Source organism: Garra rufa, chromosome 21, assembly GCF_049309525.1.
Source record: "Garra rufa chromosome 21, GarRuf1.0, whole genome shotgun sequence".
In the NCBI taxonomy this organism is placed as follows: Eukaryota; Metazoa; Chordata; class Actinopteri; order Cypriniformes; family Cyprinidae; genus Garra; species Garra rufa.
Window position 1 is genome coordinate 21,719,986 of NC_133381.1, and position 25,732 is coordinate 21,745,717.

General features: G+C 41.1%; 1 protein-coding gene across 1 annotated transcript in view; it reads left to right on the forward strand.

Moving 5' to 3' along the window:
* Positions 1-25,732, forward strand: part of ush2a (Usher syndrome 2A (autosomal recessive, mild)) — a 356,033-nt gene that overhangs the window by 319,501 nt on the left and 10,800 nt on the right. Inside the window, exons 61-64 of the mRNA XM_073826569.1 lie at positions 6,663-6,890; positions 6,970-8,489; positions 10,302-10,623; positions 25,501-25,707. Coding sequence (XP_073682670.1) covers positions 6,663-6,890; positions 6,970-8,489; positions 10,302-10,623; positions 25,501-25,707 — 2,277 coding nt within the window. The remainder of the gene's footprint in view (positions 1-6,662; positions 6,891-6,969; positions 8,490-10,301; positions 10,624-25,500; positions 25,708-25,732) is intronic.

Genomic DNA, 25,732 nt, shown 5'->3' on the forward strand with positions numbered 1-25,732 from the left:
TCCTGCTTCCGTGTACAACCAGTTGGAGCAAGCTAGATTAAAGTGATTATTACATTTACAAAAATGCATTGATTCGCTACAGTAGGCCTTTATTCACCCCCTGGAGCTGGGTGAGGCACTTTTTATTATGGATGGATGCTTTTTATTGGACTTGTTTTGGACTGATAAAGAAAAAATCATCCACCCATATGCAATTCTAAAGCTTGGAAATGCCAGGATATTTATTAATATAACTCTGATTGAATTTGTCTGAAAGAAGGAAGTCATATACAACTGGGATGCCTGGAGGGTGAGTAAATAATAGGCTAATTTTCATTTTTGGATGAACTAACCCTTTAACCCTTTAAATGACATGAAAACATGATCTGTGTGAGTTTTTACTGAGTAATCAACTTTGTGAAATTTAAATTTAAAGTAATCTCTGTTTCCGTGACCAGTATTTACCGATCTTTGATGACTGATGATCTTAAAAGTATACATTTTGTATCCATATTAATATTAATAAAAAATAAATAAATGTATCTAATCTTCCATAATATAGAAGATATTATATGGACAATTGACCTAACATCACACTGAAATCTGTCTGCTAATTATATTGTCTAGAATCTGCTTTCAGATTGTAGTACTAAGCAAACACTTTGGGAGAGCCTGTTAAATCTAATTTCTTATTTAAAGAGCTAAAGTTAGTGGTGTACTTGACTGTGTGTGCTTGTTTTTTTTTCTGAAAACAGCTTCCATCATCCACAGTCCTGATTGTCATACTCAGATTGCCATATTCAGAAGAGGTAAATGGTACTTTCCTCTGTTTCTGTATGTGTGCGTTTGCATGCATGAGGGGTTTCCTTCATCAGACGCCAGCCCAGTCTGAAGAACAGCTCAGTGATTCAAGAGCCCTCCATCTGATTGAGGCTTGGCTTGAACAGAACTTTACATCTAAACCACAAATAATTAATAGTGTCAAGGCATCTCAGGAACGGGGTGTCAGCTGTTAGTACTGTAGAACAAAAGGGAAGATGCTTTGAAATGATGCTCTAAAGTCTGTAGACTTTCTCAATAGTTGAGAAAGGTGATGCAAAAGGCAGAATTAAAATCTTTGGGTTCAAGCATCTATGTGTGTATGAAAAATAAATGTTAGACATTCTGGGAAATTCGGTGATGAATGATAATGCTTGCAACAAAATGCATTGGTGCGTCATTTTATATGCCTCAAATTCTTATACGGTCCTGACAGAGTTTGAGTGTAGGTTACTTAAATCATGACCAAAGGCTCAACTTTGCCAAAGGCTCCATTTGATGCTTTTTGATGAGGCATTTCCTGGGCCCTGTAGCTGTTAGCGTGATACTAATAAAATCCAGCTCAGGCTGAAGTCAGCAGTGGCAGGCCGGGACAGTATGTCTACTGTATGCAAATGAAGCAGTCCCACACCTTTGAAGGGTCAGGAATCTCCACTTTCATCTAATCAGCATAATTGTTGTGACAAATCCACATGGTTATTCTTAATTAAAATCATCCCCTGGCCCAAGCAGCCCCCAGCGCTGTCACAGGAAATAACACATATGTAAGCAGCTGATGAGACAAGGGAGACCTGTGCTCAGTTGAAAGAGGAAAAGAGGAAAGAAAAAGAGCTTTAAAAGACTTCTTCCCCCTTTACAAATGACTGATTCCCTGAGCTAATGCTAAATGTGCTTCTGACTCTTGATATCTCTTTAATGTTTAAAACAGCGAGGCCTCTTTCTGCCTCAATTACAGCAAGTCCAAATTCAGTGCTTTTGGATTCCATATAGAGGTTTATGCAGTCAGCTCCATTCGCTGTATTGTTTGTATTATTAAAAATTTAAAGTGTGTGTTTTACATAATTGAAATACCTGACACATTCCCTTCTGAAATAAGAAATGTAATTCTGTAATGTTGAGAATTTGATCGTAGGATCTATGTACACCCAAAAGGCAGCATAACCAATTCTCTTAATCAAAACTTAAACACTTCCCATTTTAGGGATCTGTGCCATAAACATTTATTTGGAAATCTATAACAAAAATCAATTCTCTTAGTCGCTTTTTAATGGCTGCCTTGAGTATCCTGGATGAGGGAGCGCCTGCTTGTTAATGTCTTGGTGCCCATGTTTAGGAAAGTGTTTGATAGCATTGCCATCTAGGGGCAGGATATAAGTCTCTGTGCTGAAATAAAGTGAAATGAAACAGCTGTCTCTATTGACAATGTGCATATGTTTGCTGGTTTATAGTCCAAATGTTCTCAATTTTTCAACCACGTAAAAAGGTAGCGTTTTAAATGCTTCAGTGCCTCCCAGCGATGTAATGGATTGGGGTGTAAAATCTGCATAGGGATAGTAGAAGAGGGGTCTGTAGTTTTTTTGTTGATGGTGAGAATTATGTGTTGTTTTTTTCTGGTCAAATGAATTTTTATTTTTAAGGAACAAATAATTCTGCTGTTAAATTGTTAATTATATTCTTTTGTGTTTTATATTTGTTTTGTTTTGTTTTGTTCTGTTTCAGAAATCTTTGTATTCTTGATCTATTCATGGGTATTGCATTCACGAAAATTTGTATATAATGCATTTAATGACATATACACTACCAGTCAAAAGTTTTTGAACAGGAAGATTTTTATTGTTTTTTAAAGAATTATTTTTTGCTCACCAACCCTGCATTAATTTGATCCTAGATACAGCAAAGCAGTAATATTGAAGCATTTTTAAGTATTTAAAATAACTGCTTTCTATTTGAATATATTTTAAAATGTAATTTATTCCTGTGATAAAATTTTCAGCTTCATTACTCTAGTCTTCTAATCTTAATCTGCAGATGTCACATGATCATTCTAATATGCCAATTTTGCTGTTCAATAATAATTTATTATTATTATTATTATTATTATTATTATTATCATCATTATTTAATACAGTTGAGTACATTTTGTTTACAGGATTCTTTGATGAATAGAAAGATCCAAAGATCAGCATTTATCTAAAATAAAAAGCTTTTGTAACATTATACACTATATCACTTTTATTTAGCAAGGATAAAATTGATCAAAAGTGATGATAAAGACATGTATAATGTTGCAAAAAATTATTTTTCAGATAAATGCTGTTCTTCTGAACTTTCTATTCATCAAAGAAACCTGAAAAAAATCTACTAAGCTGTTTTCAACATAATAATAATAATAATAACTAGAAGCTAAAGTTCGATTACAAACTTTAAATGTTGGCTTGGAGAGCCAACCCGGGCAGCCTTGGGGCAAAAGAACCAGAGCGCTTGTGTGTCCGGCGTTCTCAAGCTGCCCCGCTGCAAAAAATGCGCACTTGATATTTCACATTCTAATAAAAAAAGCAGACTAGGCTATGACAACAGATTCATCAGAGTTTGCTAGCTGGATGTGAAATAATTATTTGTATTATTTTTATATGCTTGTAATTGTTTTCCCTGTTTGCTATTTTCAAAGTTCTCTCACCTAAATGAAACACTGTAAATAGTCTTTGAATTGAGATCTTGAAGGATTAGTTATCCTGTGGCCCCCTCTTTTGGACAACATTAGCAATATGAACCACATGATTGCACTGATTTCATCATCATTGATCCTTGTTAGAGCAATAAATAAATGCATACATAAAAGAAGCCAAGTCAAATGAATGATTTTTTTGTTTTTGTTTTTTATGGAGAAACATTGAAGACAGAAAGCAGAATGCGGCCACTTTAATGATGAAATCCAATATGATGATCCACATCTGATTTATTTCTCTGCAGTTCATGTTCACTTGAGACACAGACAACTGTTTTCGATTATATTCATTAAGGTATGATGTATTTTGAAATGATCTTGTCTACGTTTGTCCGAGAGAAGTGTTTCTTTTGGCAGAAGCGAGGATTAATGTAGTTCAGAACGCGTGCGTCAAAGCCACGACGCGTTGCTGTGCAGTTGACCACAAAAGCAGAAATAAGCAAGCATTTTACCTTTTTAATATATTACTCTACTATTATTATGTTGAATCGCTGGAGTGTTTTTTTATTTAAATACCTTTAAAAGACGTGCAAATGATGTCTTGTTTGGCACAGACGGATAACCCTGCTGAAATAAAAACAGCTAATACCAGTATAGGCTGGTTGGCTGGTCTTAGCTGGTTTAAGATGGAAGTAGCTGGTTTTAGCTGGTGGTTTCCCAGCCTGACCAGCCTGGCCAGGCTGGAAAAGTGGCCAAAACCCCTCTAAAACCAGCCTGCCTTCCAGCTATGACCAGCTAAAACCAGGCTGGTTGACCAGCTAAAACCAGCCAACCAGCCTAGGCTGGTTTTAGCTGTTTTTTCACCAGGGAAATCCCAGCCGTGCCGCCGTTGTTGGTGAAATTCATATGAAACAGCTCATTTGCACTCAATGTGTCACAAGGAGGGTCAGAGACGTGCGGATCCATTTGCAGCATTTTATTCAAACAAACAAACACAAAGGGGCAAGCAGAAATCGTGGTCAAAAACAGGCAGAAAGGTCGGGGCTGGCAGCGAGAATCAAAACACGCGGAGTAGTCCAGGAATCAAACACAGGGAAAACAAACACGGAAAGAAACGCTCGGAAATAAAGACCAGCTGGAACAATAAGACTTCGCCAGGTGGCTGTGTGTGTGAGAAGCTTAAATGCAGTCAGTGTGATGAGGTGCAGCTGTGAGCGGTAATCAGTGCAGTGAGAAAGAGCTGCAGGTGAATGCAGTGATTGGTGCAGTGGCTTGTGGGGGCTGAAGTCCATGAAGTGTAGTGCAAGAGTTAGTGATGACAGGACGACTCAAATCGTGACACAATGTAGCTGTTTAAAATGTTCTTCTATATTTATTGTGCACAATCTGGAGTGTTTTTATTTAAATGCTTTTAAAAGACGTTCAGTCATTTATAGTTCGCAGACGGACATCTCCGAGCCTCATGTCTGTCTAACACACTGCTGAACACAGCGCTTTCTGGATGAAATAAAACAGCTCACAAACACCTGCATTTAGCTTTTGATATTTTCTAATGGGTCAACTGAATTAAATCGCTGAAATGTTTTAATTTTAAAGGCGGTCAAATTCGTGCAAATGATGTCGTTTGTACCACATATACAGAGATTATACGCGGTGAAGGAAAAAAGCTTTAGGTTTTAAATAAAACAGCTCAGAAACAGCTGAATTCAGCTCTTGGTGTGTTCTGATGGGTGGATTGAATTAAATCGCTCGAATATTTTAATTTTAAAGGCGTTATTTATTTGCATTTTCCACCGATTTGAAAGTGAAAGTAGATCAGAGCTCAGCGATCTCCTGTTGAGTGGAGTGGAATTACTCCTTTAGAGGGCGCATTTTTTCTCAGCCCATTCAAGTCTATGGGACATGTTTCCATTCAGTGGAGTGGAATAGCTCCTTTAGAGGGGGCATTTTTTCTCAGCCTATGCAAGTCTATGGGACATTTTTCATTTTCAAAAATTAATAATAAACTGTACATCTGGTCAGTCTAAAAAGATATAGCAACAATCTCGTGGTCAGGGCCCAGGGCTCCGCCGAGTTTGGGCCTTGTGGCATTAAAGCCCTAGGAAGAGTAGCGTATAGAAAATTTTAGTCTCAGAAGAAGTATAATAATAATAAAAAGTTTAAATAGCATAACAGTATGTTGGCTCTCCAAGCCAACATAATAATACACTATTTTTGCTGTACTTTGGATCAAATAATTGCAGGCTTGGTGAGCAAAAGAGACTTCTTTAAAAAACATTAAAAATTGTACTGTTCAAAAACCTTTGACTGTTAGTGTACGTTACATAATGTTTGCTAGATAATAATAGTTACAATTATTATTAATAATAATAATATAAAACAATTTCTATTCATATTAAATTGTATTGATTAATTGTATTAATAATAATGCAATAGTGTTATGTAACTAGTTACATGCAATGGAGTTACATAATTTAATTACAAAATAAATGTAATTATTTAAATTACAGTTATTTATGAAAATGCTAATGTTACAAAAAGGGTTACATCAGAATATTTTCACACACATATAGATTTGATTAGTTTCTTTCCCGAATTGCATTAACTGCTCTAAAATATGAGACACCAATGTTTCAGGAGTTTAGGACACATGCTTATTCAATAACTGTTTTATTTCCTATTTGGGTTTATGACTGTTTTTTCCAAGACATTGTTAGATGCCAGTGTTTCCTATCATAGTTATTCAAGAATTTGATTTCAAAAACAGTATTATAGCTATTCAACTAGGCCTTGTTATGATTTTAAATCAGTATTTTACCTCAAAACAATTTAAAAGTAAAAAAAAAGTGCTAAAGTCTTTTTGTGGTGGCTGTGCTTTGAAATGTATTTTTATAATCTAAATTCGAGTGATGAAGGATTTTGAGAAGTCTGATAGTAATCAGAGTTAAGTACTACTGTAAGGTTAACCCTGTCTGCTTTAAATTATAGAAAATTAATAACAGTTTAAAACATTCATTAGAAATTTAGAAAAGTAATCCAAAAGTTATCAAATGTAATCAGTTACATTACTTTAATGCAGTAACTGTTACATTACTTATTACTTTTTAAACAGGGTAACTTATAATCTGTAACCTATTACATTTCCAAAGTAACCTTCCCATCACATACACTAACTATATTTGTGTCTTTTGTGTTGTAGGGTAACATTTTTCAGGCTCATGTGTTTGGGTTGGAGCCATACACCACATATAATGTGCGTGTAGAAGCAGTTAATGGAGCAGGTCAGGTGTCTAGTCCTTGGACCACCATTCAGACCCTTGAAGCCTCTCCGAGTGGCCTGGCTAACTTCAGTGTGGAGAAGAGAGAACATGGCCGAGCACTGCTGCTACAGTGGGCTGAACCAGCCTCTCCGAATGGAGTCATCAAAGTATGCTCCTCTTACTGATGGTAACATTGCAATATCCCACTTCGGAATCTGCCATCATTTAACATATTTATATCCACAGATGTACAATATCTTCAACGAGGACAACTTGGAGTTCAGCGGCCTCGCACGCCAGTTCCTATTCCGCCGTCTAGAACCCTACACCGTGTACACACTTGTTCTCGAAGCTTGCACCGAAGCAGGGTGTACAAGGACCGCACCTCAACGTGTAACCACCGAGGAGGCCGCCCCAACTTCTCAACCAGCTCCTACAGTACAGCAGGTCCAATCCCGCAATGTGGAGCTCCACTGGTTTCCACCTGCTCAGCCCAACGGCAGGATCCTCCAGTACCAAGTTCTGGCTGTAAGTCTAGAAGATGGCAGGGTACGGAGTGATGAAGATGACTGGATGAGAGCCAAGATTGTGTTCGTCCAGAACGACACCCAGGCTAACAGCTTCTCCTATAATATGTCTGGCCTTCTGCCCTGGAGCAGGTACAAGTTTCGAGTGCGTGTTTCAAATGCAGCAGGATACACCGATAGCCCGTGGCTCTCGGTTCAAACCAAACAAGCTCCTCCTAGAGGATTGGCTCCTCCGGTTGTCAGTCATGTAGAGGACAAGCCTAATGAAGTCTTTGTAGCTTGGTTGCCTCCTTTGGAGCCCAATGGTGTTCTTCTGACCTACAGGATTCAGAGGGACAACGTTGGATTCCATTTCAGCTTCGACTCGAGTGTGTTCAACTACACCGATGTGGATTTAACAGCGTACACTCTTTATAGTTATGCAGTCATTGCTTGCACAATGGCTGGGTGTGTTACTAGTGAGCCAACCCAGATCAGGACGTTGGAAGCCGCCCCTGCCAATGTAGAGCCACCTGTGGTGTCTGATGTCACTTCCTATTCACTCAATGTGTCATGGACTGTTCCATCCATACAGAATGGTGAGATTGTGGTGTATATTCTTAAACTTAACAATGAGGAGGTCTACCGAGGGAAACAGTTAAGTGCACAAGTTTTGGATCTACAGCCACATATTTCTTACAGCCTCATCTTGATGGCATGCACCAACGGTGGCTGCACTGCCAGTTCACCCACTTCAATCCTGACAAGAGAATCACCACCCTCAGGGATGCCTGCACCAGCTCTTAAAGTCACAGGCCCGGAATCGGTTGAGGTCACATGGAGAGAGCCCATCCACCCCAATGGAGTAATCACAGGGTACGAGCTACGACGAAACGATAGCCTCATTTACACTGGCATGGACAACCGTTACCACGACTTCACCTTACTTCCAAGCGTTGCGTACAGCTACACCATCACTGCCAATAACAGTCAAGGTGCCACTACCAGTGCGCCGACGGTGGCCAGGACGCAGCCTTCAGCGCCCTCTGGTGTGGCTCCCCCCAGACTGCAGGCTCTGGGGCCATTTGGCATTATGGTGCAGTGGGACCCGCCTGCACGGCCTAATGGGGTCATCATCAGCTACTCGCTTTACAAACGGGACCCAGCTGAGCCCAACATGAAACGTTTCATTTTCGCTTCACACCACAGTGCGTTTCAAAGCCAAAGTTTCTCCCTTACTGCACTAAAGCCCTACTACAGGTAACAATACCAGCATGCAACACTAACGCTGTTTACTCAGGGTGAGGGAATACTAAGTAGGGCTGTCACTAATGATTTTGGTAATCAAGTAATCGGTCGATTAGTCTAACAATTAATCGACTAATCAGTCACACCAAAATTTATTCAGACACCTTCAAAATTTCTCACATTATCACAGTTTATTTACTATAAAAATAGAAAATGGTAAGAAAATATGACAAGAGTTAAACTGTGTCAGAACAAATTCATCTTGATAAATTAATTACTTACATTAATTAATTACACCTGAACCAAACTTTATTTAGACACCTTCAAAAATTCTCACATTATCACAGTTTATTCGCTATAGTTTAGAAAATGGTAATTAAGTATGACAAGAACTCAAGCGTTAAAATGTGCCAGAACAAGAATGTCAGATAACTTTGATAGAAAGGTATGTAACACAACATGGTCGGTGTCAAATAAAATTTTTGGTCCCAAAATTTGTCTCAGTTTTACTGGTAGTCCACTGTATAAAAATTTTTGGGTCTAATATGTCACAGTTACATAAATCACTCACATAGCGTCCTGCACCCACTAGAAAAAAAAAAATATAAGAAATTAAACCTGGTGTCTGAATAATTTTTGGTTTGACTGTATATTTATATATATTTTTGTGGTAATACAAATTGTCTTAAGTGGACAATAGTCTTTAAAATTATTTGAAATATATAATAGCAGTGAGGCAATACTAATTAGTTTAAAAGAAAGTAATCATATTGTTTTATTGAACAAAACTGTTAAAAATACATAAGGCATTATAAACAATAAAATTAATGTACAATATGCATTACAACAAGGGCTTTTACACTTTAGTGAAAGATCTAATCCTTGTTTAATATTGGCTAAACAACTTCAAATGTCCACTTAATCTTTAATATTGGGCCATTATTTAATGACATAAAATTGATAAAGCCACTGCAATTTCTTGAATATGTGGACATCAAAATGTATAAACTCTTAAATTGCAATGAACAGTTTCCATGTTTAGAAAGATACTGAAGTATTCTCCTGTGTTTTCATAGGTTTCTAAATGATTTACCTTACAAATATGATGAAATGGCACACATTGCATTGCACACATACAGAAATCATGACAGCCCTAATTATTAGATATTTTCTCTAAAACCTGTTAACTATGTCTATCTGCAAATCTTAATCTGAATTAGCTGGTCAGACTTTTTCAGTTGCTGCACTAAAGACAGACAGACTGATAAAACCAAATGTGACAGAAGAAAGAAAAGGAGAGAGAGAGAATCTTTAAAGGGGGAGGGAGTCAACCTTGAGCCTTTTCTAATGTTTCCATCCTTGGCATAGACAAAGACGGTCAGAAGGAGGAGGCACTCAAATGAGGGATGACTAAAGTCTGGAGCTGTATACGTATGTTGAAGTGAAAATCCAGATAAGTGGGGTGATGATAATGGTTCATCAACATTATCAACTCGCCACTCATTGCCTCTTTCAGACGACCTTCCCTTTATTCTCCTGCTCTCCTCTCTTCTCTCCCTTTTCTCCTTCAGTCCATCGCTGGTGACCTTCTGAAGGAGAAAACGGTCCGTGGTCTATACTGTTGATAAATAACGGCACTTTTTACTCGGATAAGCACAAAATGCTGTTTATATTCCAAAATATTTGCCCGGTGAAAAAAACATTGTACACCAATATTTTTCCAAAAAGTCATATAATTGGCTTTATATATTATTACTTATTTTCATACATGCCCTGTTAAAATTTATTTTTTTACTTTTTATTTTGCTCTGGTATTTTTTTCAGGTATGAGGTAAGAGTAGAGGCCTGTACCCTGTTAGGCTGCGCTGCTAGTGACTGGTCTTCAATACAGACACTTGAGTCGCCTCCTGCTGGACAACCTGCCCCACTGCTGGAGCTGCAGACTAACCCTAAGGGCATACAGACAGTCTTTCTGCTGTCCTGGTCTCCTCCAGCTGAGCCTAATGGGAAACTTTTGCACTACGAGCTGTATCGAAAACACGCTTTAGACATGGAAAGCCGATCTGTAACTACACTGGTCTACCGCAACTCCTCAACCTCCTGCCACGATGACAAACTCCTGCCCTACACAGCCTACGAATACCAGGTCACACTGCTGTTTCTCATTTCACTTAGATGCATTTTACACTCCTAGTTGCAGACATGACTTTGATTGCTGCATTTGTTTTGAACTTTTTATACCTAAATTATTATATTACACAAAGACAGACAGACTTTTTGCATTTCTCATGAAAATGTGAGTGGTCCTTGTCTGTAAGCTTGTAGGTAGCTGACATAGGGTTGCCATTCATATTCTAAGTCAGTGTTATTTATATAAAATTATACAGTGTATTGTTTATATAATACAGTTGAAGTCAAAAGTTTACATACACCTTGCAGAATCTGCAAAATGTTAATTAATTTTACCATAATAAGAGGGATCATACAAAATGCATGTTATTTTTTATTTAGTACTAACCTGAATAAGATATTTCACATAAAAGACGTTTACATATAGTCTACAAGAGAAAATAATAGTTACATTTATTAAAAATGACCCTATTCAAAAGTTTACATACACTTGATTCTTAATACTGTGTTGTTATCTGAATGATTCACAGCAGGGGTTTTTTGTTTGTTTAGTGATAGTTTAAGAGTCCCTTGTTTGTCTTGAACAGTTAAACTGCCTGCTCTTCTTTAGAAAAAATTTTCAGCTGCCACAAATTCTTTGGTGTTTCAGCGTTTTTTTGTATTTGAACCCTTTCAAACAATGACTATGATTTTGAGATGCATATTTTCAAACTGAGGACAACTGAGGGACTCATATGCAACTATTACAGAAGGTTCAACGCTCCCTGATGCTTCAGAAGAAAAAACTATACATTAAGAGCCGGGGGTGTAAACTTTTGAACGGAATGAGGATGTGTACATTTTTCTTTTTTTGCCTAAATATCATATTTAGCACTGCCCTTCAGAAGCTACAGAAGATACTTACATGTTCCAGAGAAGACAAAATAAGTTAAATTTACCCTGACCTTCAAATTCCAAAAAGTTTTCACCCCCCAGCTCATAATGCATTATATTTTTTCTTCTAGAGCATCAGTTAGCATTTAAACCTTCTGTAATAGTTGCATATGAGTTTCTCAGTTGTCCTTAGTGTGAAAAATGGATCTCAAAATCACAGTGTCATTGTTGGAAAAATTTGTGGAATCTAAAGGATTTTTCTGAAGAACAACGGGCAGTTTAACTGTTCAGGACAAACAAGGGACTCATGAACAACTCAACATCACAAAAAAAAGAAATCCTGTGGATCATTTACTTAACAACACAGTATTATGAATCAAGTGCATGTAAAACTTTGAACGGGATCATTTTTATAAATTCAACTATAAAAAAAATAACATGCATTTTGTATGATCCCTCTTATTTTGGTAAAATTAACATTTTGCATATTCTGCAACTGTATGTAAACTTTTGACTTGAGCTGTATTTTAGTAGTTCTTAATATTTTGAATTGGCTTTTAATTTTCTATTTTTAATATAAAATTAAATAGAATAGAATAATATAATTTTTAATTAGTTAGCTACGTTTTTCAGTGCTGAGTTTTAGTAAATTTAGTTATTTTTGTAGTAACTTAAACCTGTTTTATTCTAGTTAAGACAGCATTTCAAATTTTCATTTAAGGTTTTAAGGTTTTCATCTAATATTTATAGAATTTGATACTTTTTATAGCTTTATTTCAATTAACAAAAACAAATTTTAATAGTTTTAGTTAACAATATAAAAACTGCTACAAGTCTTCTATTGCATGGTGCATCCTGAATAAAAAATTATCCCTCTAGGTTTAGTGATACTTTATTCTTATGATACATAACATTTTAATGTAATCATGTAACTAAACATAGTTAGATCTGCCGTATAAACTTGTCCTCAAGGAATATTTAATTAGCATGATTATTTGTTGCTGTTGTGTTTAGCGTTCTGCTCATCTATACTCTCTCATTCACACAGACAGGCGTTTAATCTAGCTCACTATATTCATTGCACCGCCATCGCCTTACGAGACCTTTCTTAATTGACAGCCTAGCCTTTGGAGCAAAATAACATTAGCATTTGACTGTCAGGCCTGAGAGGCGTGGGCTGATCAGGGCTAAATTGATAGAGTTTGCCTGATTGTTCCATCTTATTTATGAGCGGTAATTTATGACAGCTGGCGGGCGGAGCTGAGTGATGACGGACAAGGGACAGGGCCATTAATCTGGGCCTGGCTGAATGCTGACGATTACGATCGAAGCCATTGAATTAGCTGTTAGGCCTCCCAAATGTACAAGTATTGGAAAGACCTTTTAATGCCTATTGGCTTTCCCCCCGGGGAGGTTGCTAACTATACTGGATGTGTCATTGAACTTATGTCTGTGTCTGCTTATTTGACAGTATAAATCGCTGTTTGTTGACCGTTTGAAGGATTCAGGACTATACTTTCTTTAATGTTTTTGTCCTAATGTCATGAAGTTGTCTCCTTTTTGTTGTTTCTTTTTACTCATTCTCACACAAGGGCATGTGTCCCTGTGAAATCAAACCCATCCCATGTTAAGAGGCTACATATTTTATTGACACTTTTATGTCAAATCTTAATTAGCCTAGTGCTCATAACAGAAAAGGGAACTTTTGGCCTCGTGTCCATGACTGGGGGCGTGGCCACAGCCAATGAGGACCTGTCTCCGGGCAGATTCAGCCCTGTTGGTGTACACCCACATCCATTAGAGCTCGCTCATGAAATAGTTTTATTTTCCCGCGTTAATTACAGCTCTGTATGCAAGTGCTTTGGTGGCAATAAAACGTCTGCGCCGCATACAAGGGCACGAAGATGTCCTAGCTGACTCCACTTTAAAACGTAGCGCCCATATCTCTTTTCACAAAATTCCTATCAGTGATTTATCAGTGAGAAATTAAGGTTATCGCATTTCTTTGTCCCGTGCTCATTCATAACGCCGCACAAGCGAACCGTCACTCTTTCTTCCTCACTGTCTTCCTGCCAACGTGACCTTTTCTCTCTTTGGGTGACAAGAGGCTGTTTCGGTGACCGGCCTCGTTCACTTCTGTCACCCCGCAACACCTCCGTCGCCCCCCTTTGCGCTCCGACACGTCCAGTCGTCACTTTGGCAGTGGAACAGGGTTCGGATGGGAATGTGAAATCATCCGGTGCCTCGTGCAGTCCGTGCGTATTGCCACTTAGATCTATCATCTGGATTGATCACGGTGTAATTGCCTATTATTGAGGCTAATTTAACCCTATCCACAGGAACATCCATCTGCCGCTGCTATTATAACTGACAATCTACAAATTACTTACTCATGCAAATAGCGACCCCGGCTGACCTTTTCCTACTCTTCCTGTGTAATTATACAAACAGCTCGTCTAGTAAATAAGATTACTTCACCTTTCCATGTGTTCATTTACTCCTTGATGAAGGTGAAATTTAATTTTCATGTAGATTCAGGCCGGAGTGATTCTGTAATGGATGCTGATGTTTTGGCTATTAATGACAGCAGGACTTCGAGAGTGCAAGACTACTGACTCCTCAAAGTAGTTGAATGGGTAGTTTCCTTTTGCAAAAGGCGCCAGGTGGGTTCATCAGGTGAAGGTGACTCCTGTTTAGAGGAGGATGGTGCCGAGTCTCCGTTCTGTCTGCTGGGCTGTTTCAGAGCCGGTGTTGGTATCAGATCTAGCCCTGCAGGTGTGAGAGAGACCACATACACTCCATACACTCACCTGTAACTTTGCACGCTCTGGTTTAGACATGCAAAGGTTTCTTTTCTTTTGCATATCTATACCAGTAAGTCTCAAAACAGCAGGGAAAATATAATGCTATCTATTGAAGCTGTGTGTTAAAGGGATAGTTCACCCAAAAATGAAAATTAGCCCATTATCTACTGTAGTTGTATATAGGGTGCGATTTGCCGGGGAGGAATGGGGGGGATTTCCCCCCCTCTGGTCTATGCATCCCTGCCTCTGCTAAATTATATCCCATGAACCCACTCCTAAATCCCAATCTAAATCAAATGATTCGCAATACACACTTTAAAGTCCCGTTCTGAATCACATGATTCGCCATACGTGCTGTAAAGTTCCGTTTTGAATCAAATGATTTGCGATACACGATAAACATTTCATGACGTGACAGTCATTATCTGGTAATAGCCTTACTGGCGTTTGGTCAGCCTCTGCCTACAGAGAATTTGTTTTTTTTATGTTTGAAATATGGAGATACACTGATTCGCTACAGGATACCTTTATTCACCCCCTGGAGCCGTGTGAGGCACTTTTTATTATGGATGGATGGACTTTATTGGACTTGTTTTGGACTGATGAAGTGAAAGACCCATCCATGCCATTCTACAGCTTTCGTTTTTGGTGAATTAACCCTTTAAGAAAATAGAGAGAAAGCAGTTTAGAATGCAAATTTATTATGAAATACAGTTAAAGGATAATTTTTAGTTAGCTTTGTATTGTACAATCGATTATGTAAATGAACAATGTGTGCTCTGCAGGTGACGCAAAACACATAATTTTGCATCATTCGACAAACTTTTGACAGCTCTGGGTTTAAGTTAAATCTACAGATTGTACTCCTTTTTTTGTAGTCCTTGTAAATACAGATCACAGACACCGTTTTAAGTCTTATTTTGATGTAACAAAGTGGTTATATCTAAGTGTGTTACTTTTTTCAATTAGTATTCCCATTAACACCATTATATTGTTCTTTCAGACTGATTCACAAACGTGGAATATGCACAATCACGAGGTGGAATTTATTGCATGAACCAAATACAGCTGAACATAACCAGCCATATCCAATCATATTGCAATGGAGGCATTGCCTCGTTTCACGTGACTTTCCCCCATTCATTCTCAATTACCCCCCACCAAACTCACTGCATGCTTTAGGGAGTCTGTTAAAACTCAGCGGGAGCTCAGGGGAGGTGAAAGACATGGACTCCTACTGTAACTTTACCTTCTGGTTTCTGTTGGACAATGTTTCTTCATGTGGCAACGCTGGGGTAGGAGGAGCCTGTATAAATCAGTTAGAGCACCCCCCAGAATAACACCGACTACGCCACCCCGTAGAAAACGGGGAATACCTATTGTATATATATGCAAATAAGGAGCACAGATTTGTAGGCAGAAGAACTCCCGGAGAGATGTGTGAACAATGTACAAAAATACTTTATTTTTCAGAATGACAATAAAAATGCTCAGTGGTGTCTGGGGTTAATGGAAGCTGTTTTCTCTATCCAAATTATTAAACAACCGAAATACTGACACAAATAAAATTAAACAAAAGAAACAGACACAGGCCTTCCAGCGGCAGGCTAGCTGAAGTTAAGATCCTAACTGTACACTGGTGTATCCCACACACACACACACATACACACAGTGAAATGTAAATCCAAACAGCACTGCACTCCACACGGTGATACCACCACCAGCAAAACAGCTAGCCTCCTAGCCTCTGGGCCGACAGTGCCTAAAAAAAATAACTGCAACACACACACAAAAAAGAGAAAACACATTACATTCAAAAAAATACAAAGATGCTTCGAACAATACCAATGAAAAAAAATAAAATATCACACTGAATGATTATACTGTCAAAAATAGAAGAAAGACTAAATGTATAAAGCAACAAAAAGAAGACACAGTATAAACAATTAAATAAATAAAGTAAATGAACACAATGGGCAAAAAAAAAGTCTAATCAAAGAGCTTGGAACGCACGGCCCAAAATGGCCGGGTGAAAACCAACACAACAAAAACACTCAGACAATAACAAAAAAGGAAAACGAAATGAAAGAAAAAAAAAACTAAGAAAAACAGCAGCGCCGTCCACAGACGAATAAACTACGTCGCCCTCTCGAGCGGTCAATCGGCAGAGGGACAACGAAATGAACTAAAAGAGAGAGAACCGTTATTAAAGCGCCATGTTAATAATGAACAATGAAAAAAAACGAATCGCACCTACCTCAAACAGGTCACTGTATAACACGAATTATACCGTTGCTCACAACTCACACACTGTTACGTTCCCAATTCCCAGTCTAGGGTTGGGGCAGGAGTAACAAATAAAATAAAGCGTAAAAAAAAGAATGAAAACTTAAACGTGGAGGAATCACTCCAGTCATCTGCCCCAGAAATGCAATACAACACTTAACTTAGCTTGAGCAGTTTTATTTAGTAATTCACAAAAAAATAAACAGGGAAGCAACAGTCTTCAGGAGAGAGCCAGGCCAAAACAACAAACAAAACAGCAGCTAACTAATGGGAGGAGTACTAAATAACCTACCTGGATAAAAGAAAAGAAATAAACAACAAAGGCTTTCCTCAACTCCCTCACTAACCAAAAACAGGGATAAACGTTAAGTACAAAATAAAATGGCACCCTCTCCCTACAGCTTCCAATTTAAGTTTAGTATAAATGTTCAAACAAAATTACAATACCTTCTAATACCTTAACAAATCAATTTTAAATTAAATTAAAGTAAAGTTATACACACCGTGTGCAGTCTACTCAACACTTCTCATCAACCAGATTTCAATTCACACTTTAAAGTTAGAGTTCAACAATTAACTCTTCAAGAGAGTACACCACAATCAACAGACAAAGTCTGAAGTCAACACAAGTCTGGAGCAGGGGAGAAGTGAACCTCACTCCACATTGCTTCTGTGCTCTTTTGTGTGGTTTGCCTCTCTACAGCACAATCTCTGATGAGCACCACCTGTGGCCAATCTGCAACTGCCAAGCAAGCAGAGAGAGTGAGAGAGAGAGGGAGACAGCACACACAGGGAAACACAATCACGCCCAAAATGGGCAGGGAAAACACACCTTTGTAATTTATATTAATATTATACATCCTCAGGATGTAACACACACATAGCATCTCATGCAGGAAGTCACCATCATAGAAGCTCACAGCTAAAAGGTAAACAAACACCGGTTAACAGCACCTGACACTAAATAAGCAACCCGGCATAAGAGTGAAGGCATACCTCGAGTCCATGGGCCACACAAACAATACTGCTGCTCACAATTCGTACCACGTATAGAATCTCATACAGGAAGACACAGTCCTAAGCGAATCCCGCAACTAGAACGTAAGCAAACACCATTTAGCATCCCCCAAAAATACAAACATCCCAAAAGAGCGATCGCATACTTCAACTTTAGTGGAGAGCCTGAAACACCGACACCGCATCGACCTGTTTGCAGCTAGATGGAAAAGAATGGCTTCAGTTTGGATGTCCACAGCTCGATTAGCCGAAATGCTACAGCCAAAACTACATGCAGCATTTACATACCCGCATTCCGTAAAGGTAGAGGGAAGGGGGCATTCCTAGTCGCGACACACACCGAGCAGCCTAACACCTGCCTTAAATAACCGAAAACGCCCATTCTGATAGGCTACGGTGGGTGACAAACTGCACGTCAATGAGCCACTGAAAAAACGGTATGTCACCCACCTTGCCACATCTACCCCCAGCTTTTTGAATTGTCGCCCCGACGATTATCCCAAATTTACCTAATTCCAAGGCCTGAACAATGCGGATACAGAACAGGATGAAGCCTCACCAGCCTCAACACATGCTACCCTCCCAACTGACCTAGGAAGATGGTTACGATTGGAATGAACTCCAGCAGTAGTTCGCCTGGTACGTCTCACTGCCCCATCACCATAAAACTGACCTAAGGGACCAGGATCAGCCAAGGGTAGTTGACCTACGGCACCCAGCCCTGATTGTCCAGGAAGCACTGGCACTTCAACCTCAACATTCACCACCGGCTCTAATGGATCGGGCTCTACCAAACCCAGGTCTGAACTTTCTGACCCAACAGCAGCCAGCAGTCCCAGGTACCACCCTAAACAAATCGACCTCCTCAACTGAGGAAGGCTCGTCTGGCAGTGGCCCCTCTGTAACTGGTGGCACATCCTCTGGAGGAGGCACCAAAGAGTCTTCTCGTATTCTGGCCTTCAGCAGTGAGCGATGAACATGCCTTACCCTAGTCACATCGTCGACCATTGCAATGGTGTACTGTATACTGAACCTCCTCTTTCAGGTGCCTTTACTACCCGATACATCACCGAGCTCCAAAGGTCCTGAATTTTATGACGACCCTTTAGACCATAGTTGTGAAGGTAAATTAACTGGCCTTCAGCCAGGGGCGCATCTCGGACATGAAAGTCATGCCTCTCCTTACGGCGCTCTGCTGCCATACGCAGCTGTGCCCGAGCCCCCTCAAAGGCCACCTGCAGTCTTGTCTGATGCTCCATCACCCAACTGTTAACAATACCAGGACCCCTCTTTTGACCACAACCCAACAGAAAATCCACGGGTAATCGTGGTTCCTGTCCAAACATTAGGAAGTAGGGGGATTCCCCAGTCACCTGATGGGGAGTGGTGTTGTAACAGAAGAGCAGTTGGGGCAGTGCAGAGACCCAATCCTCCTTCTGTGAGTGGGGCAGAGTACGCAGGAGGTTGTGGAGAGTCCAATTAAAACACTCACACTACCCATTCCCCGCAGGGTGCCATGGGGTAGTGCGAGACTTCTCCACCTGGTACAAACCACACAACTGCTGGATGAGGGAAGACTCAAAGCTACAGCCTTGATCTGAGTGGATGCGAGCAGGGACACCAGACTTGCAAAACCACTCATTCACAAGTACTTGGGCCACAGTTTCCGCCCGCTGATTCTGAGTAGGGATCGCTTGAGTAAATTTGGTGAAGACATCAGTCATGACCAGTACGTTCTCCACTCCCGAACGTGAGGGCTCAAGCAGGGTGAAATCAATTGCCAAGATCTCATTTGGCCATTCTGCCAGCAGATGGCCCATAAAACTCTGGGCTACCGGCTGTGTGTCCTTGGCAGCCTGGCATCTCTTGCACTCCCGACACCACTGAGCGACATCGGCTGTAAGACCTGTAACAGCGCTGCCGAACCAGCTCAGTGGTGCGGTCAATGCCCTGATGCCCATGCCCCTGATGAACCTGAACCAAGACCTCATCACGTAATACCGATGGCAGAACCAATTGGAAATACTCCTCACCTCCATCGGAGCGAAAAACACGACGATACAACACTCCCTCCTTATCCACCTGCCGATCCCATTGGCGAAGTAATGTCAAAGCAGCCTTAGACAGCTGTCTGCGCTCAATTGGGAAAGGAGGAACTCCTCGTCTCCAAAACTTTAAGATCTGACCAATTACCGGGTCAGCCTTTTGACATTCACCCATGTCACCCTCAAAACCAGGCAAAACAGAGACTACTGCCTGAGTGACCTGTGGAAGCGATTCTGCCAAAAAGACCTGCTTAACAGTCGCTGGCACTTCAGTTCCTGGAAAAACGCACTCACCTCACACTGACCAGAGGGATTCTGCCTTGAAAGGGCATCCGCATTCCTATTACTCCTACCCGACCGATACTTGATAGTAAAATCGAAGGCTGCAAGCTGGGCAGCCCAACGCTGTTCTGTAGCGGCGAGCTTAGCTGTTGACAAGTGGCTAAGAGGATTGTTATCCGTATAGACAATACACTTATGCCCCAAAAGATATTCCCAGAACTTTTCAGTCATGGCCCACTTGAGCGCCAGAAACTCCAACTTCGTGGAGCTGTAGTTAACCATGTTGCGCTCAGTGGGCCTAAGACTGCAGCTGGCGTATGCAATGGGTCACACCCTCCCATCCTGCTCCTGGGAGAGGACTGCCCCTAAACCACCATAACTGGCATCTACTTCCAGAATAAAGGGCAGGGCAAAATCAGCATAGGTCAACACTGGAGCTGTTGTAAGCCTAACCTTTAACTCCTCGAAGCTGCACTGGCACTCCTCTGACCAGGCATCAGAAAAGCTCTTACCAGCTCGTACACGGGGCCTGACAACAGCACACTCGGCCACCACCCGGTGCAGAGGAGCCGCTAACTTTGCAAAACCTGGTACGAAGCGGCGGAAATAGCTGGCAAACCCCAGGAACAAGCACAATTCTGATGCACTGGTGGGACAGCGCCACTGCGACACCACCTCAATCTTGCCAGGGTCAGTGGATACACCCTGAGCAGAGATCACATGACCAAGATACTTTACCTCTTTTCGAAAGAAAGCGCACTTTGCCAATTTGGCCTTCAGACCCTCCTGCTCCAAGCGACCTAAGACAACCTCCAACTGCTCGAGATGTTGTGAAACAGAAGAGGAGAATACCACAATGTCATCAAGGTACAACAGTAGTGAGCTACCCTGTTGATCTCCAAACATTCGTTCCATCAAGCGCTGAAAGGTGCTTGGGACATTGCACAGGCCAAAGGGCATTCGATTAAATTCAAATAAGCCAAATGGAGTACAGAACGCAGTCTTGGATCGATCTTTCTCAAGGACAGGGACCTGGTTGTAACCACTAGCCAAGTCCATAGTGGAAAACCAACCAGCCCCCATCAAGAAGTCTAACGACTCCTCAATCCGCGGGAGAGGAAAAGCATCCTTCCTGGTCTTTGCATTTAATTGACGGTAGTCAACACACATGTGTAGACTACCGTCCTTTTTCCTAGCAAGCACTATGGGTGACGCATATGGGCTACAACTTTCCCTGATCACGTTGGTCTCCAGTAGTTGGTTAATATGAGATTTCACAACCTCATACTCTGATGGCGGAATCCGCCTGTACCTCTGACGGACCGGCACCGAATCTAGTAAGGGTATCTCATGCAAAATCAATTCTGTGCAGCCCAGATCACCATCATGAGCTGAAAACACAGATTGATAACGCTGCAATAAGGCCCTGACCTCGACCTGCTCTCCTAAGGAAAGGACTGACAAATCAATTGCATCAATCTGTTCTTGGATTGGTGCAACCGTCTCCACAACCTGCGAATGCACTAAAACAGGTACTGGCTCTACCTCTGTTATCCCAGCTGGCAAACTTACCACCTGCACACTATTGAGTGTTCCTAACACTGTGCCAGCGTACAGCATTACGTCCGTAGTCCCTACGTTAACCATAGGCAAATAAACCGTACCACAAACTACTCTAATTAGCGAAGGTGAAGCCATCAGTCCAGCTGGCAATCCGGACACAGGAGGCTCAAACAACACAGTTCCATCCGCATACTGCTCAGAACACGTGGCAGGTACAAGCTTTAGCATGCCACCCGGAACGCGACACGACTTATGACCCCGCAGTTTAGCCTTACCAGTACGCAATACTGAGGACTGGTCTTCCGCTAAATGGCAATGTTGCAATGCCTGTAACACATATTTGGATGCCTCCACAGTAGAGGGAGAGTCAAATAAACCTGGGCCATACTGTCCAAAGAGCTCCTGGTAGCATCGACTAAGAACATTCATTCCTAGCACTCCAGGGACTCGTGTACAGATGCCCCCAGGAGGATCCCTGACCACTAAAACCCCACACTTTGGAATCAATCGATTACACATTTCGATATCCAATTCCATGTAGCCAATGTAAGGAATTGACAAACCATTGGCTGCACGAAGTTGGAGCCAGTGGCACGATTTTAAACGATCCACACCCCACGTCTGGAAATGAGTTTGGAAACAGCTTTCTGTAATCGTTGACACCATAGACCCAGTGTCAACCAAACAGGATATTTGAACACTACCAATACGAACTAAGAGATGTGGGCATGAAGACATCAAATTAGACAAAGAAGCACTCGAGCCATTCTCTTCCCCTGCCATGCTTTGGCTCTGCAACGCGGTGGGGACTAGTTTCCTGACGGCGCAGGTGAGTCAGGCTGTCCACCAAAAGTTCGCAACGGAGCATCTGACAAGAACCAAGTGGATACACGCTCTCCATCACACTCCCTAGCAAAGTGGCCCGGCTTCTGGCATCTTCGGCACACTATTTGATTACGGTATGGAGATCGACTACGGGGAGGAGGGGCCTGTAAACGAGCAATACTTTGAGTCAGCTTGCTTATTTGTTCCTGTTGCACCCTTAACATCTCTTTGACTTCCCTCAACTCAGACTCCTGAGGAGACCTCACAGCACTCTCACCAGATGCACCACGTACCCCATACTGGATACCATATGCAGAGGGGAGCGAATGACTATGTCCCCGTGAACTCCCTGGCATGCCCTCCCGTTCCCACCGAAGTGCTTCACCCCGTACATCTAAGAGGGTCAGAGTGAGTTGGCCAATTGTTTGAGTTCTCGCCGATGAGCACCATCATTAACATGCTCAATGAATTGGTCACGCAACAAAACTTGAAAATTTGGCATAGCATAAGGTGACTTTTGTCTCACTTGCTCCAGGAGGCCAATCAGAGCAAGAGAGAACTCCAATAAGGACTCCCCCTCTTGCTGCCTCCTAGAGAAGAAAGCCTCCTGCAAGGAAACATATGATTGTGAACAACCATACAATTCTTTCAAAACTGAAATAATTTTCACTGGATCGTTATGTTCATCGTCTGGACGGTAGCAAATCTCCTCCCTTGCTTCTCCCTCCAAATGGTCAAAGAGGAAGAACGCCTTATCAGACACAGACATATGACGAGCCTGCATACAAGCCTGGGCTTCCTCAATCCACTCCTCAACATTAAGGCTGGACCTGCCACTAAATTTTGGACACCTCCGGTCTCTTGGTATAAAAACATATCTCTCTGGCAGGGCAGCATACTCATTACTTGCCTGTGAGGTGGGAAGAGGAAGGCCGGGATCTACTGAAGGCAGCTCACTAGGACCTGACTGAGCAGACTACTGCTCTTGCCGCAGCCGTTCATTGTCTGCTTTCAACTGAGCTACCATCTCTCTTAATTCTCGCAGTTCTTCCTCCATAATTAAGCAATGAGTCTTTCACTTATCACAGGAGAAAGACACACTGGACGCACGCTGCTGTTTTTCTCTCAAAAAATAGTCCTACAAAAAAATCAAAAACAACAAAAAAAAGTCAGACAACAACGAAAACAACCACCAAATGTTGATACCCAGAAATGAAAATGTACATGTACCCACGTCTCTCCAGAAAAGAAAGCCTATCCTGCCGACTACGCCACGAATGTGGCAACGCTGGGGTAGGAGGAGCCTGTATAAATCAGTTAGAGCATCCCCCAGAATAACACCGACTACGCCACCCCGTAGAAAACGGGGGAATACCTATTGTTTATATATGCAAATAAGGAGCACAGATTTGTAGGCAGAAGAACTCCCGGAGAGATCTGTGAACAATGTACAAAAATACTTTATTTTTCAGAATGACAATAAAAATGCTCAGTGGTGTCTGACAGACACAGACGAATAAACTACGTCGCCCTCTCGAGCGGCCAGTCGGCAGAGGGACAACAAAATGAACTAAAAGAGAGAGAACAGTTATTAAAGCGCCACGTTAATAATGAACAATGAAAAAAAAAAAATGAATCGCACCTACCGTAAACAGGTCACTGTATAACACGAATTATACCGTTGCTCACAACTCACACACATAGAATCTCATGCAGGAAGTCACCATCATAGAAGCTCACAGCTAAAAGGTAAACAAACACCGGTTAACAGCACCCGACGCTAAATGAGCAACCCGGCATAAGAGTGAAGGCATACCTTGAGTCCATGGGCCACACAAACAATACTGTTGCTCACAATTCGTACCACGTATAGAATCTCATACAGGAAGACACAGTCCTAAGAGAATCCCGCAACTAGAACGTAAGCAAACACCATTTAGCATCCCCCAAAAATACAAACATCCCAAAAGAGCGATCGCATACATCAACTTTAGTGGAGAGCCTGAAACACCGACACCGCATCGACCTGTTTGCAGCTAGATGGAAAAGAATGGCTTCAGTTTGGATGTCCACAGCTCGATTAGCTGAAATGCTACAGCCAAAACTACATGCAGCGTTTACATACCCACGCTCTGTAAAGGTAGAGGGAAGGGGGCGTTCCTAGTCGCGATGCACACCGAGCAGCCTAACACCCACCTTAAATAACTGAAAACGCCCATTCTGATAGGCTACGGTGGATGACAAACCGCACGTCAATGAGCCACTGAAAAATCGGTACGTCACCCACCTTGCCACATTCAGAAAAACAAGTGATTTATAGACTTTTTAATGTTATATTTTGTAATACTGGCATCGTTTTAGTTTTGTACTTTGATTTTTTTTCTCATCCAATTTTTTGAGAAGGCACTGCCTCCCTTGCATCCTTGGAGGAAATGCCCCTGATATATATATATATATATATATATATCAGAGGTTGCATTAGACTTCAACATTGTCCGTCATTTTGACGGACAGGGTCGTAAAAATTCCGTCATAATCTATTATTACCCGTCATTTTAAATGTCATATTTTAATTATAACAACACATTTACTTGCTTTTATTTTTGTTCACATTTTCATTTTTAATCATGAACCTACAGGGCGAGCATACTGTATAGGTTTATGCACTTATTTATGAAGAGAACAGATAAATCTCAGTGGATCTTGCTGTTTTCAGTCCACGAATTAACAGTAGGTCCGCATAACTAATAAATCACAATAAGCGGTTAAGCTCTGTGCTTTCTTACTTTCAATATGAAAAAGTCTCAGATTTCCAATTCTGTCTATTTCATCAGGAAATTCAATCAATAAATAAGCGTTTCGGCGCTCTTTAATGCGGCGTGATAGATCGCTGTAGTTTATACTGGGTGCTCGCATGTGCGTATCAAATGCATAGCAAAAGATTCGTCGTGACAGTTTCGTTTTTGTTCTGTATCCAGTGCTCTGCTGCCACAATGGAGCGCGCTCGCCACCAACTGGAAAGGGGTGGGAATTACAGTTACAATTTACAACAGATCACCCGCAGTGTAATCTGTCAAAATGACGGACAGCCTTCAGATTTTTCCGTCACTGATTAAAAAATCCGTCAATGACGGACAATTTTCGGTTAACACGACCTCTGATATATATACCTAATTTCATGTGTTGTTTTTTTTACAGGTGTGGGCTGTAAACTCAGCAGGTCGTGCTGGTAGCCCCTGGGCTCAAGGTCGCACAGGTCCAGCTCCTCCAGAGGGTTTGAGCCCACCTAAATTCCTGCACATCCACGCCACCTCAGCTGTGGTAGATATCAGTCCACCCACCAAGCCCAATGGCATTGTCAGCCTCTACAGAGTCTTCGCACAAAACAAAGGCTCATACCAGCTGGTACATCAAGTACTAATGCATATGC